Source organism: Etheostoma cragini, chromosome 23 (assembly GCF_013103735.1).
Source record: "Etheostoma cragini isolate CJK2018 chromosome 23, CSU_Ecrag_1.0, whole genome shotgun sequence".
Classification (NCBI taxonomy): domain Eukaryota; kingdom Metazoa; phylum Chordata; class Actinopteri; order Perciformes; family Percidae; genus Etheostoma; species Etheostoma cragini.
Window position 1 is genome coordinate 11,791,313 of NC_048429.1, and position 24,808 is coordinate 11,816,120.

The 24,808-nt window shown below is 40.4% G+C and overlaps 2 protein-coding genes across 2 annotated transcripts; both read right to left on the minus strand.

Annotated features, from left to right (window-relative positions):
• Window positions 1-1,806: 1,806 nt before the first annotated feature.
• On the minus strand, window positions 1,807-5,246 carry sapcd1 (suppressor APC domain containing 1). The gene is made up of 4 exons (XM_034864022.1): window positions 4,881-5,246; window positions 2,526-2,696; window positions 2,274-2,426; window positions 1,807-2,020 (listed from the first exon to the last, which is right to left on the minus strand). Exons 1-4 carry the CDS (start codon window positions 4,977-4,979, stop codon window positions 1,931-1,933), a joined length of 513 nt encoding a protein of 170 aa, XP_034719913.1. The 5' UTR covers window positions 4,980-5,246; the 3' UTR covers window positions 1,807-1,930.
• A 6,622-nt stretch (window positions 5,247-11,868) lies between these two features.
• On the minus strand, window positions 11,869-14,118 carry LOC117938914 (TOG array regulator of axonemal microtubules protein 1-like). Its single transcript, XM_034863891.1, has 4 exons — window positions 13,821-14,118; window positions 13,635-13,740; window positions 12,802-13,040; window positions 11,869-12,127 (listed from the first exon to the last, which is right to left on the minus strand). Exons 1-4 carry the CDS (start codon window positions 14,069-14,071, stop codon window positions 11,884-11,886), a joined length of 840 nt encoding a protein of 279 aa, XP_034719782.1. The 5' UTR covers window positions 14,072-14,118; the 3' UTR covers window positions 11,869-11,883.
• Between the last annotated feature and the right edge of the window lie 10,690 nt (window positions 14,119-24,808).

A 24,808-nucleotide genomic window follows, 5' to 3' on the forward strand; every position in this document is an offset into this window, starting at 1 on the left:
GGGAATAAACAGGATATTGTATACAAGTAAAAGGGCTTTGGTGCAACCTGCAGAGTGCAGTTTAAGTGATCCGTGCTGGTATGGAAGAATGGCATTGACAGCCACAAAGGGGTGACATACCCATAACAAAAGCTGTTTGGCTGTGCAGTTGTGAATCAGACCCAATAATTAGCCAAGTGCTGGTACCCTGGGCTTGATGGTTCAGTGGCACTGTGAAGATAAAGAGCATGAAGCTACTTAAATGAAAGAATCTGCCATAATGGATGTTTTCTCTCCTGATGCGCACGGGATGATTCTAATCTGATTCCAGCATAGATTCCCTGCAGGCAATGCTTTATTTTACTGGAAAGGTTGTTGCTAATGCACAGATGATTCATTAATACAGCAGACAGAATTTCTTTTTTTTTTTAATTTTGGGGAATTGTCTGGATCATTTCAATTCATTTCCTCCTGCATCATTCATTTTTAGACAACAACATATCCTCCACTGGGCCAGCATTGGCCTCTGAACACTTAACACACACCAAATATTTCCAACTTTCAACTTGTGGGGATCAGCATACACACAGCAGGATTCTGTGAACCATGAAAGCATGAGAAAAGGCCCAAGTCAAAAGGAAAATGTAGAATGATTGATTAGGCTGGAGTAGAGTTTTGTTTGTTGAAACGGAGAAAGAAAAGCTCAAATAATATGATCAAAGAGCACATGGGTGTCAGACGGATCAGAGTTCTATATTAAGTCTGCTAATGTTGTGTGCAGTGCATGAGAGAAAAGGTCTGCAAACGTTGCACAATGACTTGGATAGATAAAGTTTATCAGTTGAAGTTAAGATCAGTGCGGGACCACCGGGAAAGGTTGCTGCGACATGTCGAGACAGAGGGCCCACATTAAGAGACGGAAACGGAAAAACTGGGAGTAACACAAGATGCTGGGTTGTATCCTTTACACTGCAGAAACAACATTGATGCACATCAGCTCAAAACTCTCTCTCTCTCTCTCGCAAAGTCTCTTCGCTGCGTTGGAAATGTCACTGTAGAAGCACATTTACTGTATCAATGTCACCAATTTGGTATTTTACCATACATTAGTGATTTCACCTGTGGGATGTTGATTCAAGTGTTCCAAAATGCTGTTTGGATTGCATTTGTTGGGGGTAAAAAACACAGTAAACTACTACTTAAGTAAAGTGCAGAACTTTTGATAACACAACGTACTTAAAGTACCAAAAATAAAAGTACTTATTGTGCAGAAGGGTCCCCAGCAGAGAATTGTATTATTGAATCATTGTTGTTGATGCATTACCATACAGTACTCTAATGTTGTAGTTGGTGAAGGTGGAACTTTGAAATAGTTTGAGCCTTATAAGAAGATATAGTGTAAATAAAGTAGAATAAAATTAAAAAAAACTCTAGTAAAGTACAAATACCTCAACATTGTTCCTAACTACAATACTTCAATAATTTTCACCGTGCATATTCTCCTTTATTGGAAGGAGTTTCTGGTATTTTGTCCATCTTAGCCGTGTGCTAATATAATAAATCCCAATATGGATGTAATTGTTACATTGAGAGGAAACAAGATGAGTATTATCATCATTGTAGGATCAACTTTAAATTCCTACTACGTGAGCAGCTTGTGTGGTTAATGGTGTCTCATTATTGGTTATTTGGTGCATACTGACAGCTATACATACTGACAGCTGACGGCTATAATAAAGTCAGTTACTGACTCATTACAGCAATATTAACATGTCAGTCAAGTTATTCAACAAAACTGGTTTGCATTGAAAATAACACTGAAGCTTATTGACGCATCTTTTACTGTAATTTATTCATTTAAATACATATTTACAAGGAGTTCAAAGTTAGCACCTGTGTGACAAAAAAGTTAAATGTGAGTTTTCACTAGAGCTTGTGTGTGTAAATGCAATCAATGGGCCTGCAGTTCATTGAGCTGTTCAACGAGAGCGTCTTTGTCCAATTCCAACTTGAAGATCTGACGATTCTTGTCACTCACCTCCTGTCAAAGGAGGAAAATATAACCATTTCACATAGATGCAAACAGACTAATCAATCAAGAATTATGGAAAATTGAACCAAAGGCATCCGCTGTTTGAAAAGAACAATTAAAGGGGGAAATAACACTGATTTGACAAATGTGTCACGAGAAAGAAAAAAATAGGAGTTAAAAAAAGTTGTGTTTGACGAATTTTAAGGCTTACAGCAAATTAATTTACTTCACGAGAAATGAGCCAACAATTCTGGATCCTTACCTTTGTCAGTACCGTGTTGTGCCAGCGGAGGTTGCTGTCTGCCACAGCGTCAGGCAGAGAGGGGCTGCCGCTGCAGACACTGGGCTCACTCATCACTGAGCCCAGAGAGCCATTCACTCGCTGGATACGAGACCTTAGGAGGCAGGACCAAGCCTGCAGATATACAGGTGTATAGAGACCCAATAAGTGGCAGCACACTGAATTATAGTCAGTAAAGACAATGAGGCCCTAAACCCAACCCCTGCCTCACACCTCTGCTGCACCTTCTTGGCAGGAGACGACCCCACCGTTACGCTCGGTGTTGTCCTGTCTGACTCTGTTCTCCTTCAGCCGCTGCAGGTACCAGAGACGGGCCTTCTCCAGGATCTCCAGACCGGAGCACAGTGCGTCCTTCTCCTTCTCCAGATCCCTCAGACGCTTAACCTGAGGTGGTAAATAAATAAAAACAATAAATGCATTGATACCTTTGTGTACTAATAAAATGCTGACCATGTAATCACACCCTGGGTTGAGATCAGCTGCTGACCTATGCTTCATGTCATGCCCCTTCATTTCCTGTCACACTTCCACTGTCTACTTTCCAATAAAGCAGAAAAGTGCCCACAAATGCTAATGTAGCTGATTTTGTGTGTGTATGTGTGTGTGTGTGTGTGTGTGTGTGTGCGCATTGCCAGACATTCCTTCACAGCGCTGCGGAGGAGGGTCCGGCTAGCCCACATTGTTTTCCTGAATGGGTAAAAAACGTGCCCTGGTTTATTGGCATTTCTCTGTGCCGGACGGAGCCATTGTGTCGGTGCAAAATAGCCACGAGAAGTAACTTGTTTTGATTTAACGTGTAGGTTGTTTTAGTTGTATAACAGGAAACTCAGATTGGACAGATAGTCTAGCTAGCCGTCTGGATTTACCTTTGCAGAGATCTGAGGAGCAGTTAACCACAGTCCTCATTAATCCAGTTTAAAATTCCAACACAAAGAAAGCAGAAGGTAACAGACATCCGGCCAAAAAGAGGGACATCCGGCGGAATTTTAGGAGGCACCGAAGCAATCCCCGAAGTTGAATATCGTGGATATTGACTTGTGTGTGTGTATTTTGATGGCACGGGCATGGGGCTGACCAAAAACCCCGGCCTGCGGCCTGATGTAAAGAGCAGCGTGATTGGCACAGTGCTGCCTGTTGTCTTCCAGAGACCCCAAGGCTTTGTTTATATCAGCAGAGCCAATCTACAGAGCCTTTAGTAGGAAGCCTTTAGTTCTATTGTCCAAACATAGTTGGATTACATGCACTTTAAACACGCTCACACAGAGCTAACAGTGCTACAACAAGCAGGGGAATCATAATATAACGTATGTTGGTGGGTGATCCATCTTTGGTATCATGATGTCACATTTTAAGGCAGGTTTGTAGGCAATATGAGATGGAGGACATAACGCTATTGTATCACTAGTGAATGATTCATTTTCGCTGGGTTTGATTGTGCATGTCTGCCATATTAATTTCACTCGTTTTTGTTTGACAACTCTTCTTATAAAAATAGGTATACAGTAAGTGGAAAACTGATTATATTGAGCCTTTAACAGGAAGCTGTGAGGAGCAGACTTGACATGTGGGAATGTGTCACTGAGATGACTGCAGTCATGCTACTTCCAAAATTACACTCAGTCATGGAGCAAAACTGACTGAAAACAGAGCAACTCCACAAGCATTTCAGTCAAATGTCCAGTGTGAAAAGAAAGCAAGTTCCCATTGTGTTTAAATTAATAGAACTGTTCACGATTACAGGCATTTTTACCCCATTATATTCTAATTTGATTACTTTACAAGCAAAAACTTGCTTGGGTTTTTAGTGTGATGTCTAACACTTGTGTCTATGTCAATGTATAGATATTCTACACACATTTTATATAACTTTATTACAGAATCATATATCTAAATACACAAAGTGTCCACTTTATTAGGTACACCTGCACATTGTAATGCAATCCAATCCAAAGTCTACTTTTACAGTATGATGTCTTTAATCTTCGGTTCTTTTGTTTTTCTGACAGTCATAGAGGTGTATAATGTGAGGTGTGTATTCAATTATATGTTTATATGTTTATTGGTGGTGGTGTTTTTGTGCTGGACTCTACTGTATTTAGAAGTTTCTTAATTCTGCCCCCCCACATTTCAGAAAATGTCACCATATGTATAGCTACTGTATATGGTATACATGACTAAATTGAGCCTAAACATAAAGAAACTTGATTTTTGTTTCTCTTTTAGTATCATTTCAAATTAAAAAACAAGATACAAGAATGGACACCATCTAGTAAAGGTAAGTAAAGTTAACCCTGAGTATTTCTTTTGACAGAAAATTACAGTTCGTGTAAACTTTCACGACAACAGGTCCCGATAGTCTACCACAGTTGTTTTGCCTATTGTTCAGAAAATACTGTGCTGAAAACAAAACACATGTGCGTACTCACGGCAGCTGATAAGAATCACTAACTCAGGAGAACCACCCTTCAATTCACACACACACACACAACAAAGACTCGACAAGATGTAACCGATTAGAATCAAAAACACTTTCTTTTCAAAACACACACACACAACCTCCCTCCTCACCCATAGGAAGAAGCGAAAGGCGTCCAGGCTGCAGAGGCTGGTCCTGAATGGGATGATGACCACGGTGTAGGAGCCAGAGTCGGGGGGGCGACAGGCCATGGAGAGGAGATCAGTCACTGACAGCTATGACTGCTGCCCCATGCAGTACAGCTGGCTGAATGACAAACAATAAACCATTGCATTCTGAGTCAGCCAGTGGCGGGCTGGCTCAGAATAATGCCACAGGGAGGGAATGAGTGTGTGAGAGAAAGAGAGAGAGGGCATGGGTTAGGAAAAAAACAGCAGGTGGATACACAGGCACAGGCCCCTGGGGCGAGGCAATGAAAATTCCACATGTTACTGCCATGATGGTTAATTGACATACAGTGACACAGATTGAGAGAGAGAGAGATGTAATGGAAAGATGGCGAATAAATGAGAAAAGACAGTGAGAGGCAGGAAATATAACAGCAGATGTGATCAGACATTTGCCAGCTTGTGTGTTCAGCACTGCTGGCTAAAAAACATTGTTTTTTAATACTGTTCAAAAATATTGTTCATCCTGAATCTCAGCATAACATAACTAATAGGTAGGAAAACACAAGCTCTTTTTTCTTTAGGGAGTGGCAGAATTTTCTAGGAATCATGTCATCCTGCAACTGAAGTGGAAACATGGCAGTCATTCCTGTGCTGAATGAAAAGAGAGAGCATTTCATTTTCTTTCCTGCTTGGTTTAAGGTATGCACTCTGTCCCGACATGTTCCCTGGAATGTGACATAACCTGGGGATGAGAAGTGTGCGTGCCAGTGGACATTATAGCAACAGAGTTAACACAAACAAACCAAACAGTCAAGTACAGTTTTGTGAAGAGTGGTAGGGATAGAGGGTGGAGCGCTCACGGACATTAACATCGACATTAACGTCATTACTATCAGCGCTCAGCTGTTCAGCTGGTCAATACCAGCACAGGAAATCAGTGGCACATGTTTTCTTTTTATCACTGCCTCAGGCCAACTGGCTGTTAGATCAGGACGGATGGAAACAGTAACTGTTGGAAAGATGTTAGTGTACTGGGATATATGGTGGAACATGAAAATTCAGCCCAGAAATGTATGATTATCATGGTTTTTCTTTGGCAAAGTAACAAGTACAAGTTGACGGTGGCGAAAACAGTTACACACTGGTACATCAGTGAAATACTGTGAGAACTCACATCCTTTACTTGAATAAAGTACCAAGACAACAATGTAAACAAGTAAAAGTCCTTAATTCTGAAACGTACTTCACACTACAGAATACACTGTATAATGAGGAATTATCAAAAGTAAACATACTCATAACGCAGAAAATAATCCCATTTAACATTGCAGAGCTCTGTTGTATCTTCTCCAATTTGTGATGTTATTCTAGATTTGTGTTTTATTTACTGTCTGCCTGTTGTTTCCTTAGGTTACATGCTAACAACTCTGGCTTCATAATATCTAGGATTCAGGAATACAATTCTTTCTGTATTTAATGTACAGCTACAATCTCATTTTGCAAATCTTTCATTCCCAACTCTTTATCATGGTATAATGTGTTTTTGTGCGCCCTCTTCACTTCTTTAAGATGAGTTTGTAAATTGTTGAGTTTCTCTAGTTTAGTTTTCTTTGATGAAGTAGTACAGACTGTAATTTTTGGCCATCAATACATTTAATGCATTGTCAATTTCTTGACAGTAAGTTTCAGTTTCAATAAATAGTTGTTCTTTCATCTGGGGAACATTTAAAAAGCTGCATATTTATGAAACGAGTCATGGAGAGTACTACCCAATCTGTGAAGAGGAGTTGGATGCTGTCGTCTGTGTGTCTGGAGGATGTTTGACAGGTGCAAGAAAATGACCCCCTCATTAAGTCACGGTGATGTCATCAGGGCTTTCTCGCCTTGGGCTTGACATCACAATTTATCAAAAGAAATGCTGCATTGCAAACTCGGGGGTTTGAAGTTTGAAAGACGTGAGCGTTAAACAAGCAGGGAGGTTCTAACAAGCTGACAATATCCCATGGAATAAAAATGTCACTTAATTTTATTTTTTAATGTTAATATGCGTCTCCCCAGCCAGCCAATGGTCCCCCAGGGGCTAAAAATGGCGATAGGTGTCAACCCGATCCCTGGGTATCCTGCTCTGCCTTTGAGAAAATGAAAGCTCAGATGGGCCGATGTGGAATCTTGGCCCTTATGAAGTCGTAAAGGACAAGGTTGCCTCACCTTTCTCTGCTTTGCCCGCCCCGAGAATTTGGCCCAGCCATGAGAGAGAGACATCATGGCTTTCAAACGTGCAAAGTGGCTGACGGTCAAGGCCACACCCCCAGCCTCCACCTTGCCCCCCCTCCCATCCTCAATAGCTACAGACTCCAAAATTGCAAATCGTTAGGAAAGCTCATTGTGGGACTGGCTCTAGTGACTGTTATTCTGCAACAAGGCTGAATTTTGGGAAAGAGACTTCAGATATGGTATTAGGGGACCACTAAGGTCTATATAAAAGCCTCCAAAGAGCAACATTTCATGGGACCTTTAAGCAGCATTCCGGGGAATGTAGGATTTAAAGTTTATCAAATTGACCCATACTAGAGACTAAAATCTAGTAGGATGTTCCTGCTGTATAGAGCTACAATGCAAAAGTATGCTCTTTTAAGCTCTAACTACAATGCCAAGGGAGAGGCTGCACATACAGAACATATTGTGTTTTGATTATTTAGAGGGTGTGCCTGAGTTTTTCCTGACAGACATCTTAACAGAGCTCGCTGTTTGACACGGTCAACATGGGACCCTCCCATAGATCCAACCCACTGAATTATCACACTGCTGTTCAGTAAAACCTCCTATGATGCAAGCGTAGGACCCAAAAGCAGAGAGGGCAGCAGGCAGCACAGAGCTTCACAAGGCTTTATAGACAAAAACAACAAAGGAACAAAAAACACAGGAACTGACAACAGCAACAAAAAGTCCAAAAAAAAGGTCCAGGGGGTGAAGCAACGCAAAAACAGGGAACGTGGCAGGGAAAAACTCACAGGGATAAAACAGGAACAACACGGAAAACTCCTGACAAGACAAAAAAACAGCACGGCACGAAGAAACACGAACAATCTAACAAGAGACAAAGGGAACACAGAGGTTAAATACAAGAGGTAACGAGGTAACAAGGAACAGGTGATACATCAGATGAATCACATTAGGGCAAGGCAAGACAATCAGACAGACAAAAGTTAAACTCGGCAAAGACGAGACAGAACCGGAAACCAGACTTTCAACATAAAACAGAACATACCGACGCTCACAAGGGGACACAAGACAGACTACCACAGAAAATCGGGTTGGAAACTAAGACAAACAAGGAGACAAAACAGGAACCCAACAAAAAAAAAGAAACCACCCAAACCATCACACCCCCACGTCTAGAGGACATTCTTACTGTCTTTCACTAAAAATGATCTCAGAAGATTGCTCTGAGTGTCTGTGCAGATGGAACATAATAGACTGTTCTTGTCACAATGGGATGAGAGCTGGAGAGGGAAGCATGAATGATGCATGACAGATGCAAGTATATATTTTTTACAGCAACTTGGGTCTTATTTGTTTTTGTAGTTTGTCCAAAAATGTCTTCAGCTCCGGCCTAGAATAACTATGTTAATAAACATGTCAACTGTTACTCAGTACTAATTAAAAACCACTTCAATTCTTTTCTACAAATGCTGTAAAATTGAATAAGACACCTCAAAATCAATGAAAGTAGAGATCTGTACTTGCCAAAGAGCGTTGTGTGGAGTCAACCATGTTGTTTTGGGTAAAAAGAACACTGATATAGATAAACGGGTCAATTTGACCCGAGGACAAAGAGAGGGTTTAACTAAACCTAAGTGTCTTTAAAAGGTGGACATGTTAGAAACGGCAAGACACAGCAAGCTGGAGAGCTGTTCTTGGCCCAGTTTTTGGTCTAGTCTTTGGTTTCTGGTCCAGTTTTCCCCTTTAGTTGTAGAACGACAGGTTCATACACAATAACATAATGTTATATTATTCAACAAATTCTAAAAACTAAAGCAACAGGTTCCTGAGTCAAAAAAGCCAAACTTAACCTGTGTATAATTCAAATTATTAAGTTAGTAAGTAGCTTATTCTAGACCTGATCTGAAGACATTTTTTGGAAAAAGTACAAAAAAATAAGACCCAAGAGTTTGTGTTGCTATGAGAAATAATCTATATACTTGCATCTGTCATGCATCATCCATGCTTCACGTTTCCCTCCCACGTTTCTCCTGCTCTTTTCCCCATTGTGAACAGAGCATTCTATTATATTCCATTTGCACAGATACTCAGAACAATCTTCTGAGATCTTTTTTAGTCAAAGACAGTAAGAATGTAAAAGAAACGCGTAAAGCACCCCCGTGTCACGATTCATCAAAACAGGAATCCAGAAGCAGACCAGGGTAGGAGGATAGTGCCGGTCCGGGCATCTAGTTGACGGCTAAGCAGGAATGATTTCCCATCCAGATGAAACTGCAGAAAAAGAACAGGAGGCAGGTTAGCAGCAGGCGAAACAAGAAAAACAGCAACAGACTTTCAGAAAACAACAAGAGGCTAGAGACAAGAGCTTAATGTTCTGATTACACTTAGGATCCAGCAGGGAACGGATGTCAGGTCGTAGCTTAGATGGAGCAGAGGTGGAGATCAGGACCAGGTGTGCAGACTGCAGACGACAGCAGGTGTGTTTAGTGGAGAATCAGCTGTGATGGGTTCAGGAGACTCGGAAGAAACAGATATTGGTTAGACCAACACAAAACACCGGCAACACAAAGTCATGACACCCTGCTTCCCCCCCCCAACAGAAAATTGACAGCTGCTTGAATGTGCAGTCTGTTAAACACCATTTAAGACAGTTAACCGTCATGTTGTCCTCGGGTCAAATTGACCCGTTTTCCTATATCAATGTTCTTTTTACCCAAAATGACATGATTGATTCCACACAACGCTCTTTGGCAAGTACAAATCTCTACTTTCATTAATTTTGAGGTGTCTTATTCAATTTTATAGCATTTGAAGAACAAAAGTGAAGTGGTTTTAAGAAAGTATTGAGTAAAAGTTGACATATTCCAGTCTGTGATTATCCATTAACATACATTCCTTAAATTTTAGTCTAAATAATTCCTAATTTCTGCTTTTCTAACTCAAACAATAGGTAACATTTCCTATAAATGAGGTTTGTTGACCATAAATTCCCAAAATAACTGTAAAACTAAAGTTAATAAGTTAGTGTTACGTAGTGTAGAAAAGATCAAAAAAAGTGACAAACGTTGAAAAAAAGAGTCAAAAATGTTGAAAAAGAGACAAAAACGTAAGAAAAAGTTAAAAACATTGATGAAAAGCATCAACAAAAGTGTTGATTTTCAATTTTGTCGGCAAAACAACACGAGGGTTAACTAATGACATGAACAGACGGGAACAAATGTTAAAATACTTTAAGTGCTATTAAATACATAGTATATTTATTAAAATTATTATTACTGTTGGTTTATCCCTGTTAACTTTAAGCCCTGTGATAGACTGAGGACTTGTCTAGGGTACATTCTGAAGTTGCCAGTCTGTCACAGAAAGGCCTATGTACCGTAGACCAGGGGTCTCCAACGTTGTTTAAAACCAAGGACCTCTTGGCTGTAAAGAGATGGAGCAGGGTCACCCTACTCCAAATCTTGTATCAAATTAAGTAACATATTAAACTGGGCTGGATGGATGGAGATGGTTGGATGGATAGGATTATTATTATTGTTCATGTTAATGTATATTTTAAGACCTTTTTAACATGATCTGAAATGCACTTAATCTTTTCCATTTTCTCTTGATTTGTACTGGTCAGAAAAAAAAGATCAAGATCCTCTGATTTAGAGTCTCCAATTACCCTAATCTGCAAATGTGGGCCCACTGCCACATTGGCACTGGGAGAACACCCACCCAGAAAGGCCCAGCTGGTTGTCAGGTTCTTACTACAAACCTTCTACCTGGGAGGTAACAGAGCTAACCCCTGCACCTCCATACCTAGCCTAAAAAAAGACGGTCTCCAGATGTCCTCCGGTCTCTCCTCCGCCTCCGTTTCTACTACCGAAGTTTCTTCAACATCTTCTGCAAGGGACTTCTGTCTTTGGCTGGGATGATCTTTTCCCACATAACCAGGAACTCCTTCTGGTCAGCGAGGCCCTGAAGCATCATCTGTCCGTGGTGCCTGTACAGAAATCCATTTCTCATTTAGCAGGTGGTTCATCCCGGCCGCTGTCACACTTTACAACACCTGCACCACCTACTAATGTTGTAGTTTCTCTTCCTGTTTCAACTACTCACCACGGCTCAAAGTATAGTTTTATCATCTGTATTTATATTTCTCCACTCCGAGTACTTATTTTTACTATGGTAAGACTTAATTTCATCAATACTATGGTGACTTTCTTTTGCTACACTGTAACAAATTTAACATAAAATTACTGGCAACAATTGGCAGCAAGTTACTGTGAATTCTACCGTACTTCCGTTTACAGTATTTTATGTATTCATTATAAAATACAAAACAATTAAACACAACATAAGATAAAAAAGTAAAAATACAGTAGTTTACTTTACTATTTACAGTACTATGATGGCTATATTGTGACTTTCTTTTAAAGTAGTGCTTTGACCACTGTGATTTCAACTGTAATACTTAGACTACTGTGATTTTGTCATGTTGACAAGATTGTAATGCAAAATAACTCTAGATTTCACAGATATTATTAACATTGTATTATTCTATTTAATTTCACGTCACTTATTCACTTACATTGCAATGTTTCTGCTATTTACTGTCGCCACCTAACTTTACTAAACAATATCTTTTATAAAATGCCACTTTACATTCATTCAGTACTTTTTGCACATTGTCTGTTGTTTGTCTGTTGTTTTTTCACTGTAGAAAAAACTGCTGCTGTAACAAGGAAATTTCCCCATGGTGGGATGAATTATCTATCTAATCTAATCTATCCATTTGGTGTAGAGGCAGCACAGTGAACAAGAAACACAAACCATATTGCCATGCAACCATGGTAACCCACCTGACTTCTGGTGCAGCGTCCACCGCCATCTTACTGACGGCAGTAAGGAAACGCTCAGCGAAGAACTTCCCTGCTGCAAAGATCTGATTCCCACCCATGATATCTGCCAGCTGTTGGAGGTGCTGTGCTGTGCACCCCCTCACTGCAGCACTACGGTGCCTGAAGAAGGACAAAAGGAAGGACGATAAAACTTTTTGTACTTCATAAATGGGTGCTGATAAGACCGAGACACAACAATACTGCACCAATGCAACCTGCAAAGTAGGTTCATCTACATATTTACCATACTATTAACCCTCCAAATTGACCCGTTTTCCTATATCACATATGATGTTCTTTTTAATTACCCAATTGTAAACGTCAAAAAAGTGACAAGAATTAAAAAAATGTTTCAAAAATGTTTCAAAAAGGGACAAAAACGTAAGGAAAGCGTCAACAAAAGTATTGACTTTGACGGGAAGACAACGCAAGGAAAAAGCAGTTGCACATTTTTGTATTTTTTCCTATTATTATTTCCTATTTCATTTATATTTATATTCTGTGCTGTGTGACTGATTTGGCTGTTGTAACACTATAATTTCCCATTTTATTGGGATGAATAAAAATCTATCCAACTATCTATCTATCTATCTATCTATCTATCTATCTATCTATCTATCTATCTATCTATCTATCTATCTAAAAACAGGGAAATGTAGACTGTTTCATTTCCTTTACTTCAAATGCTGTTGATGGATAGATGGATAGATAGATAGATAGACACTTTGTTCATCCCGAAGGAAATTTTAGTGATACTTGTCCTACTAGATTTTGATGAAATCCTCTTCTCTTACCTCAGCCCTGTGTTGAGGAGAGCGGTCAGTATTCTCCCAGGGCTGCAGCCCTCCACCAGCGCATCCAGGGCTAGGTTAGCCTGATCCAGAATAAAGGCGGTGGTTGTCTGGGCGAACTTCAGCAGCAGGGCGGGGCCTATCCACTCTGCCTCAGTGTCCATGGCCATCCCCAGGTGAACATGGAGCTTTGCTACGGTGGCCATTGCAGCACAGGCCACACCGGAGCGCAAGTTATTCACCTAGATAGAAGAGAAGAGAAGAAAATAGAATAGAATAGAAAGCCTTTATTGTCATGATCCACAAGTGCAGTACCTGTGCAACGAGATTGAAGCAAAACCTTTACAGTGTCAACACGAAATATAAAAATATAAAATGTATGAAATGTAAGTAGTGCAGAAGAAGTAAAAGAAAAATAGAAAAAAAGGAGGGGAACCTGGTGCTCAGGACCTGAGAGCAGCTATATACATACATACATACATACATATATACATATAAGATAGTAAGAAAGATAAAAGGGTTTGTGTACACGTTATGCAAATAAAATAGTTATTGGTGTATCAAAAGTCCTGAGTATTAAATATTGCACAGTAATTAAATAATAAAGAAATTTTGCACTGTAATGAAGTTAGACGGTTAAATATGAATTATTGCATTGTAATGAAGTTGCACAGAATCCCAGTGTCTTTTTAGGTATTATATATATATATTAGGGGGTGGACTTTCAATTCTATTATATTCTATTCTGTAGTAAACATGAATCAATACTCCTGCACACACAGTACAGGTTGATGGAGAAGAAGGGAACTGAAAAAAAAAGGAACATGTCTCCATACCTCTTCTGCGAGGACCAGGCAGACTTCATGCAGTTTGGTCTGCAGTAATGCCGGATGGTGTTGTGCCAAAGTTCGAACCAACTTCAGTCCGTCCAGTTTCTTCTCCCTGTGATTGGACACTGGTTATTCTCTGTCAAATCTGAGTAGACAGACAACACTAAAACTTCTGTAATGTTGATGTCCTACCAGTCGTCTGAGGACAGCTGTCGGAAGGAAAGGGACAGTTTCTCTGCAGGGTTGTTGAAGGGCTGGAGGTCTTCTTGAGCTGCGACAGCCTGTGCGCGGAGTTTTGTCCCACGGCGAGGTCCTTTTTTGATGGGCGGGGCAGGTTTGGATGGTGGTGCTGGAGCCTTGGGTGCCAACGCCATGGTCCTTCTGGGGGCTGCTGATTGGTTACTAACCCTAACCCGTGAAGGACGCTGGGTGGGCTGGATCATCTCAACGGTCTCCCCTATGTCTTCAGATGTATTCCTGGCAGACTGGAGCTTTCTATTAGCTTCCTTCTTGCCTGTTCAAATTAACCGCAAAATAATTATGATTACTTAGGGTGACCATATTTTGATTTCCAAAAAGAGGACACTTGGCCAGCCTCGAGACACAAGTTCAGACAGGCTTCTCAGAGGTTAATGAACATGCTTTATTATGCCTCAATGCCGTAAAAATAACTTACGTAGTAAAATAAAATATGTAACTACCCGTAACAAAAAAATAACTCTTTTCAAATGAATAAATATAAGACAATGTATATGACCTATTCTGAGTGAGCTCCAAAAACCAGCTTCAACTAAATATCTCTTAAAACCATTTCAATGTAATAAGATAAGGTTTTTCGGTGTCCATGTGAGCTTTGAGATCTCCAGCACCTTTATTAGACACTGAAATAACTGTGCTAGCATAATATATATGTAATAAAATATATATATATATATATATATATATATATATATATATATATATATATATATATATATATATATATATATATATATATTTATATATATAATGGAATTACGTCACACAATACTGTAGTGTTGTGCGCAACCCCTCCCCCCCCAGACGCCTTGGACAGTAAGTAAAAAGTGGACAGTTCCGGGCAAAAGAGGACGTTTTGTCACCCTATGATTACTCAGATGTCAATGTTTACTATAATCACAATCTTTACATATTTCTGTTCAAGTTACCATGAAGGAAGTCATCACTTCACAGTATTAACATACCTGCTCCACCCCGCTTCATCACTGGGATGCGAGACGGTCTCCTGACGGCTTTTGGAGGAGGAGTTGGGGTGAAAGACCGGAGGAGTGAAATGTCCCTCAGCTCAGTGGGGGTGTGGGTGTCCACAGAACTGAGGGAGGAGTCTGGGCTCGGGCTCCTGACGGCTCCAGGAGGAGGAGTAGGTGTGAAAGACTGGAGGAGTGTAATATCCCTCTGCTCAGTTGGGGTGTGTGTGTCCAAAGAGCTGAGGGGGGAGTCTGGGCTTGGGCTCCTGACGGCTCTAGGAGGAGGAGTAGGTGTGAAAGACTGGAGGAGTGTAATGTCCCTCTGCTCAGTGGGGGTGTGTGTGTCCACAGAGCTGAGTGGGGAGTCTGGGCTTGGGCTCCTGACGGCTCTAGGAGGAGGAGTAGGTGTGAAAGACCGGAGGAGTGAAATGTCCCTCTGCTCAGTGGGGGTAGGGGTGTCCACAGAGCTGAGGGGTGAGTCTGGGCTCGGGCTCCTGTTTGCATCTCTCAGCGTGGCGATTTTAAAGGCAAGTGTCGCAATCTTAGAGCCCAAATGCAGCTTCTTCTCCAAGAAAGGGTCGTCTTCTAGCAACATCTGGTTAGTGATGGACGTCCAACTCCTGTCGATAGGCTGGATCTTTCTCCCTGGAAGAGAGCATCTTGGGCTCCTTCTGGGAGACACTGGTGGCTGAGGTGAGTGGGGGGTGTCCTGCTGGATGGAGAGTCCCATTCTCTCCAGAACAGCGTTGCTTCTGGCTTTCTGGGACGCACACAGCCTCTCTGCACGTCGGAGGACTGCAGCCAAGTCAGTATATTGAGCCATCTCGATGTCCCGGATCCTGGACTGACGGCTGGAACCACCTTTTTCTTTGTGGCTCTCTAGTGTCTGTAAAAAAAAATATTTTTCGTTGTTTTTTGTGTTCTTAATTTTTGGACTTTGATGATTTGATTAGCTTAGAAATGGGTATGCTATTTCTGATGCTACACTGTAAATAATGATTTCATGATAAGATTTCACAGTAACACTACTGTTTATGATTTTTAAAGGTAGAATGCTGTAAAGTTTACATTACAACCTTGTTGACATGACAACTTCACAGTAGTCTAAGTATTACAGTTGAAATCACAGTATTCAACGCATTACTGTAAAAAAAAATCACGATATAGCCACTATAGTACTGTAAGTAGTGAAGTAAACTACTGTATTTTTACTTTGTTTAATCTTATGATGCATATAATTGTTTTGTATTTTACAATGAATACATAAATACTGTAAATGGAAGTATGGTACCTTTACTTTAAAAATAATTCACAGTAACTTGCTACCAGTTGTTGCCAGTAAGTTACTGTACATGTTACGTTAAATTTGTTACAGTGTAACAAACATCAGTAAAACTAAAGCCACTTTTGAAATTAAACTCATAGTCTGCATTACCAACATGTATCTTGGCAAAACAGTTCATCTCACCTCTAAAACTCACTCAAACAAGCAAAACACTTCATACATCATCCTTTATTCTGTGCACTGGTCATCTACTTGTGAAAAATACAAAGTTGAAATAAAAACCAATTATTCCTGAAGTTCCTGAGCTTTGACAATACTGTAATTACAAAACATCCCCATCAACATGTAGACTTCAGTATAATCACTCATCCTTTACAGTACTGGAGGGGGGTTCTAGTCCTCCCTCTCGCCTGCCTTTGGACACAAGTTTAACCCTCATGTTGTCCTCGGGACAAATGCACCCGTTTTCCTATATCACATATAATGTTCTTTTTAATTACCCCAAATAACATGATTGATTCCACACAAAGCTCTTTGGCAAGTACACATCTCTACTTTCATTCATTTTGGGGCGTCTTATTTAATTTTATAGCATTTAAAAAACAAATTGAAGAGGTTTTGAAATAGTATTGATTAAAAGTTGAAATATTCCAGTCTGTGATAATCCATCAACAAACATTCCTTTAATTTTAGTGTAAATAATCCCTAATTTCTGCTTTTCTAACTCAAATATTAGGTGTATTTTCTTATGAGGTTTATTGAACCTAAATTGCAAAAATAACTGTAAAACTAAAGTTAATAAATTAGTGTTACTCAGTGTTAAACGTCAAATAAAGTGACAAACATGGAGTCAAAAGTGTTGAAAAATGGGTGACGGGAAGACGACACGAGGGTTAATGTCTTCTCTTTCAGCAGAAATCAGCTATTGGAATGATTTTTTTTTTCTAAATATTTTGCAAATATTTTCTACATATTTCAATAAAGTTATTACAGAATTTCACATTTGCTTCAATGCATTTTGAATGTGTTTGAAAACAGTGTGTTAGCATTTGAACAATGTGCTGCAGATATAGAAGTATTTTTCAGGTGGTAAACTATAGATTAGAAAAGGGTTTTTTGACTTTAGTTTTGACCAATGCAGGTTAGTGGTTTAAAAAACAACAACAGTATTTATCTCTCTAACTATCTATCATCCCTCAGAAAAAGGTTACTTACATCACTGTCTTCCTTGGTGTTCGTCTTCCTCTGACACCGTTGCACGACGGCGTTTAACGACTCACAAATAGCCATGAGTATCCGAAAAATGCTAACAAAAGTGTCAAAAGGTGGCAGAACCAACAGGTAGTTGTGTCTCTCAGGAGGATCAGTGTGTGTCTGACTGGTTCCGGACCCCCTTTTTATACATGGCCCTGTTGTGATGTCGCTGTAGAATCATGGAACATTCTGATGGAATCCATATGCAAATGAGCTACTTTATGAGTTTTTTTTAAATGTTCCTATTGCTTTTATCACTGTCCTTTTCAGGCACATGTGCTCTAAGCCAGTGGTTCTTAACATGGGGGTTAGGACCCCCAAGGGGGTCGCAAGATCATCACTGGGGGGGGGGGGGGGGGGGGGGGGGGGGGGTCGCCAGACAATTGGGAAGAAATAAAGCTATGACATATTTTAGACTTGATGAATGGTTTTTACATGAATGTGTGATGTGTGGTAGATATTATGTCTTATATTCAGAGCTTCGTTTGTAAATCAGTCCTCTGAACACAGAAAGGGTGACGTTCAGGTCAGGGGGAGAGAAAAAGTCACAAACGCATCAAAAATCCACAGAGCCTGGAGTACACTAGACATGGCTCGGTGTTAGCTGCTAAAACTAAAACAAAGCAAAGCTTTATTTGTGTATTAATCAGAGAATTCACAATAATTGCTTATAATTAGCAGTGGGAGGCACGTAGAAACAGCTGTTTACACCGGTTTGTAGCTCTTTTTCTTTTTGGTGATGGGGAGTGGGGTGTGGGGCGTGGGGCAGTTGGCCCAATGCCATCCATCCTCATGAATCATGTATGGCTGATGTATCATATACACTCACCTGAAGGATTATTAGCAACACCTGTTCAATTTCTCATTAGTGCAATTTTTTAATCAACCAATCACATGGCAGTTGCTTCAATGCATTTAGGGGTGTGGTCCAGGTTAAGACAATCTCCTGAACTCCAAACTGAATGTCAGAATGGGAAAGAAAGGTGTTTTAAGCAATTTTGAGCGTATCATGGTTGTTGGTGCCAGAAGGGCCGGTCTGAGTATTTCACAATCTGCTCAGTTACTGGGATTTTCACGCACAACCATTTCTAGGGTTCACAAAGAATGGTGTGAAAAGGTAAAACCATCCAGTGTGCGGCAGTCCTGTGGGCAAAAATGCCTTGTTGATTCTAGAGGTCAGAGGAGAATGGGCCGACTGATTCAAGTTGATAGAAGAGCAACTTTGCCTGAACTAACCACTCGTTGCAACCGAGGTGTGCAGCAAAGCATTTGTGAAGCCACAACACGCGCAACCTTGAGTCGGATGGGCTACAACGGCAGAATACCCCACCGGGTTCCACTCACATCCACTACAAATAGGAAAGAGAGGCTACAATTTGCAAGAGCTCACCAAAATTGGACAGTTAAAGACTGGAAAAATGTTGCCTGGTCTGATGAGTCTCGATTTTGGTTGAGACATTCAGATGGTAGAGTCAGAATTTTGCGTAAACAGAATGAGAACATGGATCCATCATGCCTTGTTACCACTTTGCAGGCTGGTGGTGGTGATGTAATGGTGTGGGGGATGTTTTCTTGGCACAATTTAGGCCCCTTAGTGCCAACTGGACATCGTTTAACTGCCACGGCCTACCGGAGCATTGTTTCTGACCATGTCCATCCCTTTATGGACACCATGTAGCCATCCTCTGATGGCTACTTCCAGCAGCATTATGCACCATGTCACAAAGCTCGAATCATTTCAAATTGGTTTCTTGAACATTAAAATGAGTTCACTGTACTAAAAATGGCCCCCCACAGACACCAGATCTCAACCCAATAGAGCATCTTTAGGATGTGGTGGAACGGGAACTTTGTGTCCTGGATGTGCCTCCCACAAATCTCCATCAACTGCAAGATGCTATCCTATTAATATGGGCCAACATTTCTAAAGAAGGCTTTCAGCACCTTGTTGAATCAATGCCACATAGAATTAAGGCAGTTCTGAAGGCAAAAGGGGGTCAAACACAGTATTGGTATGGTGTTCCAAACAATCCTATAGGTGAGTGCAAATGCACTATAACAAACATAATGTAAAATTGACAGTAACTTACTGGCAACAAGTTACTTGGAATTATTTTTACAGTAAAGGTACCGCACTTCCATTCACAGTATTTTATGTAGTTATTGTAAAATACAAAACAATGAAACATTGTGATTTTAGTTGTATTTACAATATTGCTTGAAAACAAACTCCGCTGGGTCCATGCTCGTCAGGTCGTTCTGTGATCCGAGCGTAGTGCGGTCCCAGAAGCAGAGAAGGCCGCAGGCAGGACAAAGCTTCACAAGGGTTGGTAAACGAAAAAACACAGGAACAGGACAACAGATACACAAAGTTCCAAAATCCCCCAAAAATTCCAGGGTGGAAAGCACTGCAAAAACAGGGAACGAAGGCAGGGAAAAGCTGACAGAGATAAAATAGGTACGGGGAACAAAACGTGCAAAACTCCTGACAAGGTGCCAAACAGCACGGCACAAAGAAACACAAACAATATTACAAGAGACAAGGGAACACAGAGGTTTAATAAAAGAGGTAAGGAGGTAACAAGTAACAGGTGATACATCAGGTGAATCACATTAGGCCGAGGCAAGACAATCAGACAGACAAAAGTAAAACTCGGCAAGATGAGACAGAACCGGAAACCAGACTTTCAAAATAAAACAGGAAACCAAACATGCCGACACTCACAAGGGGACACAAGACAGACTACCACACAAAACCGGGGAGAAAACTAAGACAAACACGAGGAGACAAGACAGGACCCAAACAAAACTAAAGAAACCACCCAATCCATCACACCCCCACAACTAAACAATTTGGGGGGTGGGGGGGTTGTTTTTATTATTTGACTTGGAACTTGGCTATCTTTTTTTTTTTTAAGATTATTTTTTGGGCTTTTCTCTTTATTATTAAAGTGGAAGTGGACTAACATGAAAAGAGGAGAGAGATGAGGGTTGATACTCAGAAGACTGAAGACTCAGACTAGAAACCGGGCTGTTGCGGGACTCAGCCAACACGGGACAAAATGCTCTTACTGGATGAGCTAGAGGCCGCCCTGAAACTTGGCGATGTTTACATGTTATCAGGTGATTTCATGAACAAGCCCTTGAAACTGGCTGAATACTCACTGTGTCACTGTTTCCCAGTTTAAAGCTGCAGTCCTGCTTGATCACCAGCAGAGAGAGCTATAAGTGCCTGTTGCCTGCTAGAGCTGATAATTAGAGTCTCAGCTGACATTTTGTGACTTTTTATGATATTATCATTGAAGCAAGCTGTAGCTTTTACAAAACACCAGATGGCGCGGCACGATGGAGATGCGGACTTCCCCAAAAGTAAACTGTTTACAACCTAGGTTTAGTCATTTTTACACTTTGTAATTCATGGAAAACAACTCAAACTTCATTTCAATCACAAAAGAGGACCATATTAAAATCTCTGAGAGATCACTTTTACACATCACACCTATACATTACATACTATAGGTATTCACCGGTATGAAAAAAAGCAAACATTTTCATGTCGGGTCATAAGCTTGAGGCCAATCAGCTTCAAGGCTTGAGGATAGCAGTTGGATCAAAACATGGGATTAGGCTGCAGAAGAATGGGTCTCTGTGCTGCAGCATCTCTGTGATGGAGCCTGAAGGGAACCCATGACCCTGCATTACATCATGAGACACTTGATTCTCACCAGAATGAAGCCTAAAGCTCTACATGAGCTCATGATACCATCAACACTAACATGTTTTACACTATGATTCTTTAATCTTTAGCTGCAGCCACTTATGGCTCTTTTCTGGGAGCAACAAGAAAAGTTGGATAAAGACACACAAAAAAAATAAAAAGGTACAAAAAACATCTGCACAGTTCATACAGTATGTCAAGGGATTTATCTGACTTTACAGAGGCCACTAAAGTTGAAACTATGTTGCCTTTTTGTTGAGTTCCCACTGTGGGCCCCCCGAAAGGGAAGTTCACATTGTCACACTAATGGTGTGAAATATATTCATACATGCCGCATTCCACACACAGTGGTAGGCTATTAAGGTGCACTCATATGTTTTAATTACACACAAGTTTGTATACACACACTGCAATAACCCATTCTGTATAGGCTCCAGACTCATAATCACTACTAATCTACTACTTTGCGGCTGAGAGTGGGCCCCAGGTTGCTTCCTGTCTCACAAATACACACTTTCACACAATCATATTTGCTCTGTTGCTGTCACTGCTACTTTCATACATAGTTTTAAAAACACATAGAAAGAAAATGACACGTGAACAACATATGTATACAAGCAGCTGGAGTAGTATAGTGAGCCACAGAAACCGGCCACTCCCATCCTCACATAGAAACCGACCTCTCAAACCCACGCCAGCTCTGGCCGCTCAAGGCTTACTGTTCCAGATCGTAGCTCCAAGGAATCTCCTCCAAATATGTAACTCCCCATACACACTCACTTCAATCAGGACCAAAAAAGAGATCTGTCTCTCTGGTCTCTCAAAGGGGCCTTATTACAGACTGACACTCACCTCCTTGTCCTGAGGAATCTAAGGATTGAGGAAAAACAAAACTTGTTGTACAAATCACTGGGGGTATTCATTACAAAGATTTGTTCACCAAGATAAATTTGTTGTAAATGTAAAACAGAGTGCTGAAATCTCAAATTGAGAATCCAAAAGACAAAGTATCAATACAATAGACTGGATTTGCCCAAAAGAAAATAGAACAGATGTGGATAATATAACAGTTGTTCATTTGAACTTCTGGTGGACATCTCTTAAGTTTCCAAATAACATAAATTAGACACAATTTGGAAAAATGTCTAGATATTATACTCATCATCAATAAGACATCAAGAATATTTAAATTTGATAGAGAAGTGCAGTCGTGATAAATACGGACTCTGGGATTTGAATATTTCACCCAGTGTGAACATGTCTTTTCCAACTTTGAAGTTGTACTTGAGTCTTGACTTATTTTGTATTGCTCTACCATAAAGTTTAGGGACTCACAAATGACAGATTAAAGAAAGAATGGTCAAAATCAAAGCCGCAGAGGCAGAGACAGCCTGACTTTTGAGTCTCTTGGACAGGTCCAAAAACGAGACTATCAACCCCAGAAAAACAACGAAATAAGGCGTTTTAACAAGCAACTATTAACGAGTAATTTTTACGTGTTTACGTGAGGAGACACCCTCTAGTGGCCGTGGTCATTTTTATGGGCGCAACCCAGGACCTCGTGTAACGTAGTATTATAGACAGTTGCTCTGGACGGAGACCAGTGAAGGATATTAGAAGCACTTTTCCCGTGATGGCTGAGCGTTACTGTGCATCCTCCAACTGAGCTCGACGACATATATGTGACATATTTTTACAAATATATTTTACCTATTTTTACAAAAAAAACGTCTGAAACTAAAAATTTCAAACGCTTCAGATGCAAAGTTATTTGCTGTCAAAGTGGTGCAAAAATGACTAGCAGTCAATGGAATGCTAACGGTGGTTGAGTGCTTGGTAACATAGGTGCAGGGTAATTATTGCAAACTAAAATGCTAGTTAACATAAGTAATTAAACTTAAACAGCTAATGTAAGTCGATACTGCCAAGGATCTTATCCTGTTCTGTTCGGTAATTCCTCTACCATGTGACAGTAAGTTGTGTGGTTATGACACAATCATTAGCCAAATTTTACAAATGTACTGATATCAAGCCAAAACACAATCTTTTGATAAACCCTAACCAAGTAGTTTTGGTGCCTAAAAACCACCTACACCATGACTGACAACGTTAACCACATGTTTAACACCGTATTAGAAAGTGTTTACCTCCCTGTCCTCGAAAGGAGCGCTTATTCAGTATAAACTCCTTCAGGTCGTACTACAGGGTATAACAATCCACCTAATGTGGTCATGTGGGCTGGAGGAATCCACATGATCCTACATTTCCCATAATGCAAATCAATAGTGTCTTTGATTAGAACTTGCCTGCCTTCTGAATGCCCATTTCTAAAACCCAACATCTAACGTAATGCAGGCTTTCTGTTAAAAATCACTGCACACACCGCTGCATGTGATAATTACTAGGCTCAATTGGCCCTGTTACCATTTATACCATAGACCCCTAACATAGGGACTCCAAAGACCCCCCTTTGTCCCTCTTTTCAAAGAGATGTCCCATTGTGTGGAAGTCTACGCTCAAGCTACTGTCAGAAATTTGGCAAATGGTATGACCTGGTAACTCCCTAATCCCACTTACTTTTTAATGATGCATTCTACACTTTAATCAATGACTTTTGAAATTGGTATCATCCACAATGGACTCCACAAGTAAAACTTATTGATTTAAAGAGGTATACACCTACATATCATCATCAAACAGATAAGTCTGACAGCTAAGTCGCGCATGTTTCTTTTCTGATTGTCACAGGTGTTAAACAGATCGCATTACTAGTAAAAAAAAACAATTGAAGAAAGCAACACTAAGATTATTTGTTGTAACACAATCACACACATCACTCTCTCTCTTTCCAAAAGTCATTTACTCGCTCTCACTCGCACTCATTCATTGATCCTCCCATTCAGCCACATCCAAACTCACAAATAAATTCTGTTCCCTCTCCTTCCCTTTCTCTCACAAACACACATACTGTTACGCTCATGCCCAGCCAGATATTACAAGGCCAGGGCCAGATGCAAACCAGATGTTCCCCAGATGTAGATAAGGAAAACACATCAGCTGAAGCACACCACCTTTTCACCTCAGCTGCATAGAGCAGAAACAGATGCGGGACACAAACGTCCTGGAGTTACAATTGGTAGCCTACAGTATGTTTTTCAAAGTGTTGCGTAATTATAATTATTGTTTTGCGTTATATTGCATAAGAAATAAGCATTTATAATATCAGGGGAGAGCAGGTTTCCTTTTAAAGCAGCAACAATTTTGTGGTCAAAATAAACATACTTTTGCTATACTTTTACAGAATGTTTCAGTTTTCCGACATTCCTTTGTCTTGCTGTGGCTTTCTCTCTAGTGTTGACACTGAACTAGTCTTGAGGTCACCTCAGTGTGACCAAAACAAATCCCTCTAAGACACAGATATGCGAGGACAAAAACAAAGGATTGATTTACACCCGCCTCTCCCCGCCCTTCAACTCCTCCCTCTCCTCCTTACCTCACGCCCACAAACACACACATAAATATTTCGAAGTACAGATCTTATCAACTCTGTTATTGCTCTCAAAAGAACAAGAAATTACATTTACATTCATACACAAAAATGGAGGACTACACACTCACTGGCCACCACAAGTCAAAGAAAAATAAATTGAAGACCCCAATCTCTATGTTACACCGATAGCCCCCAGGCCAGCCCCTG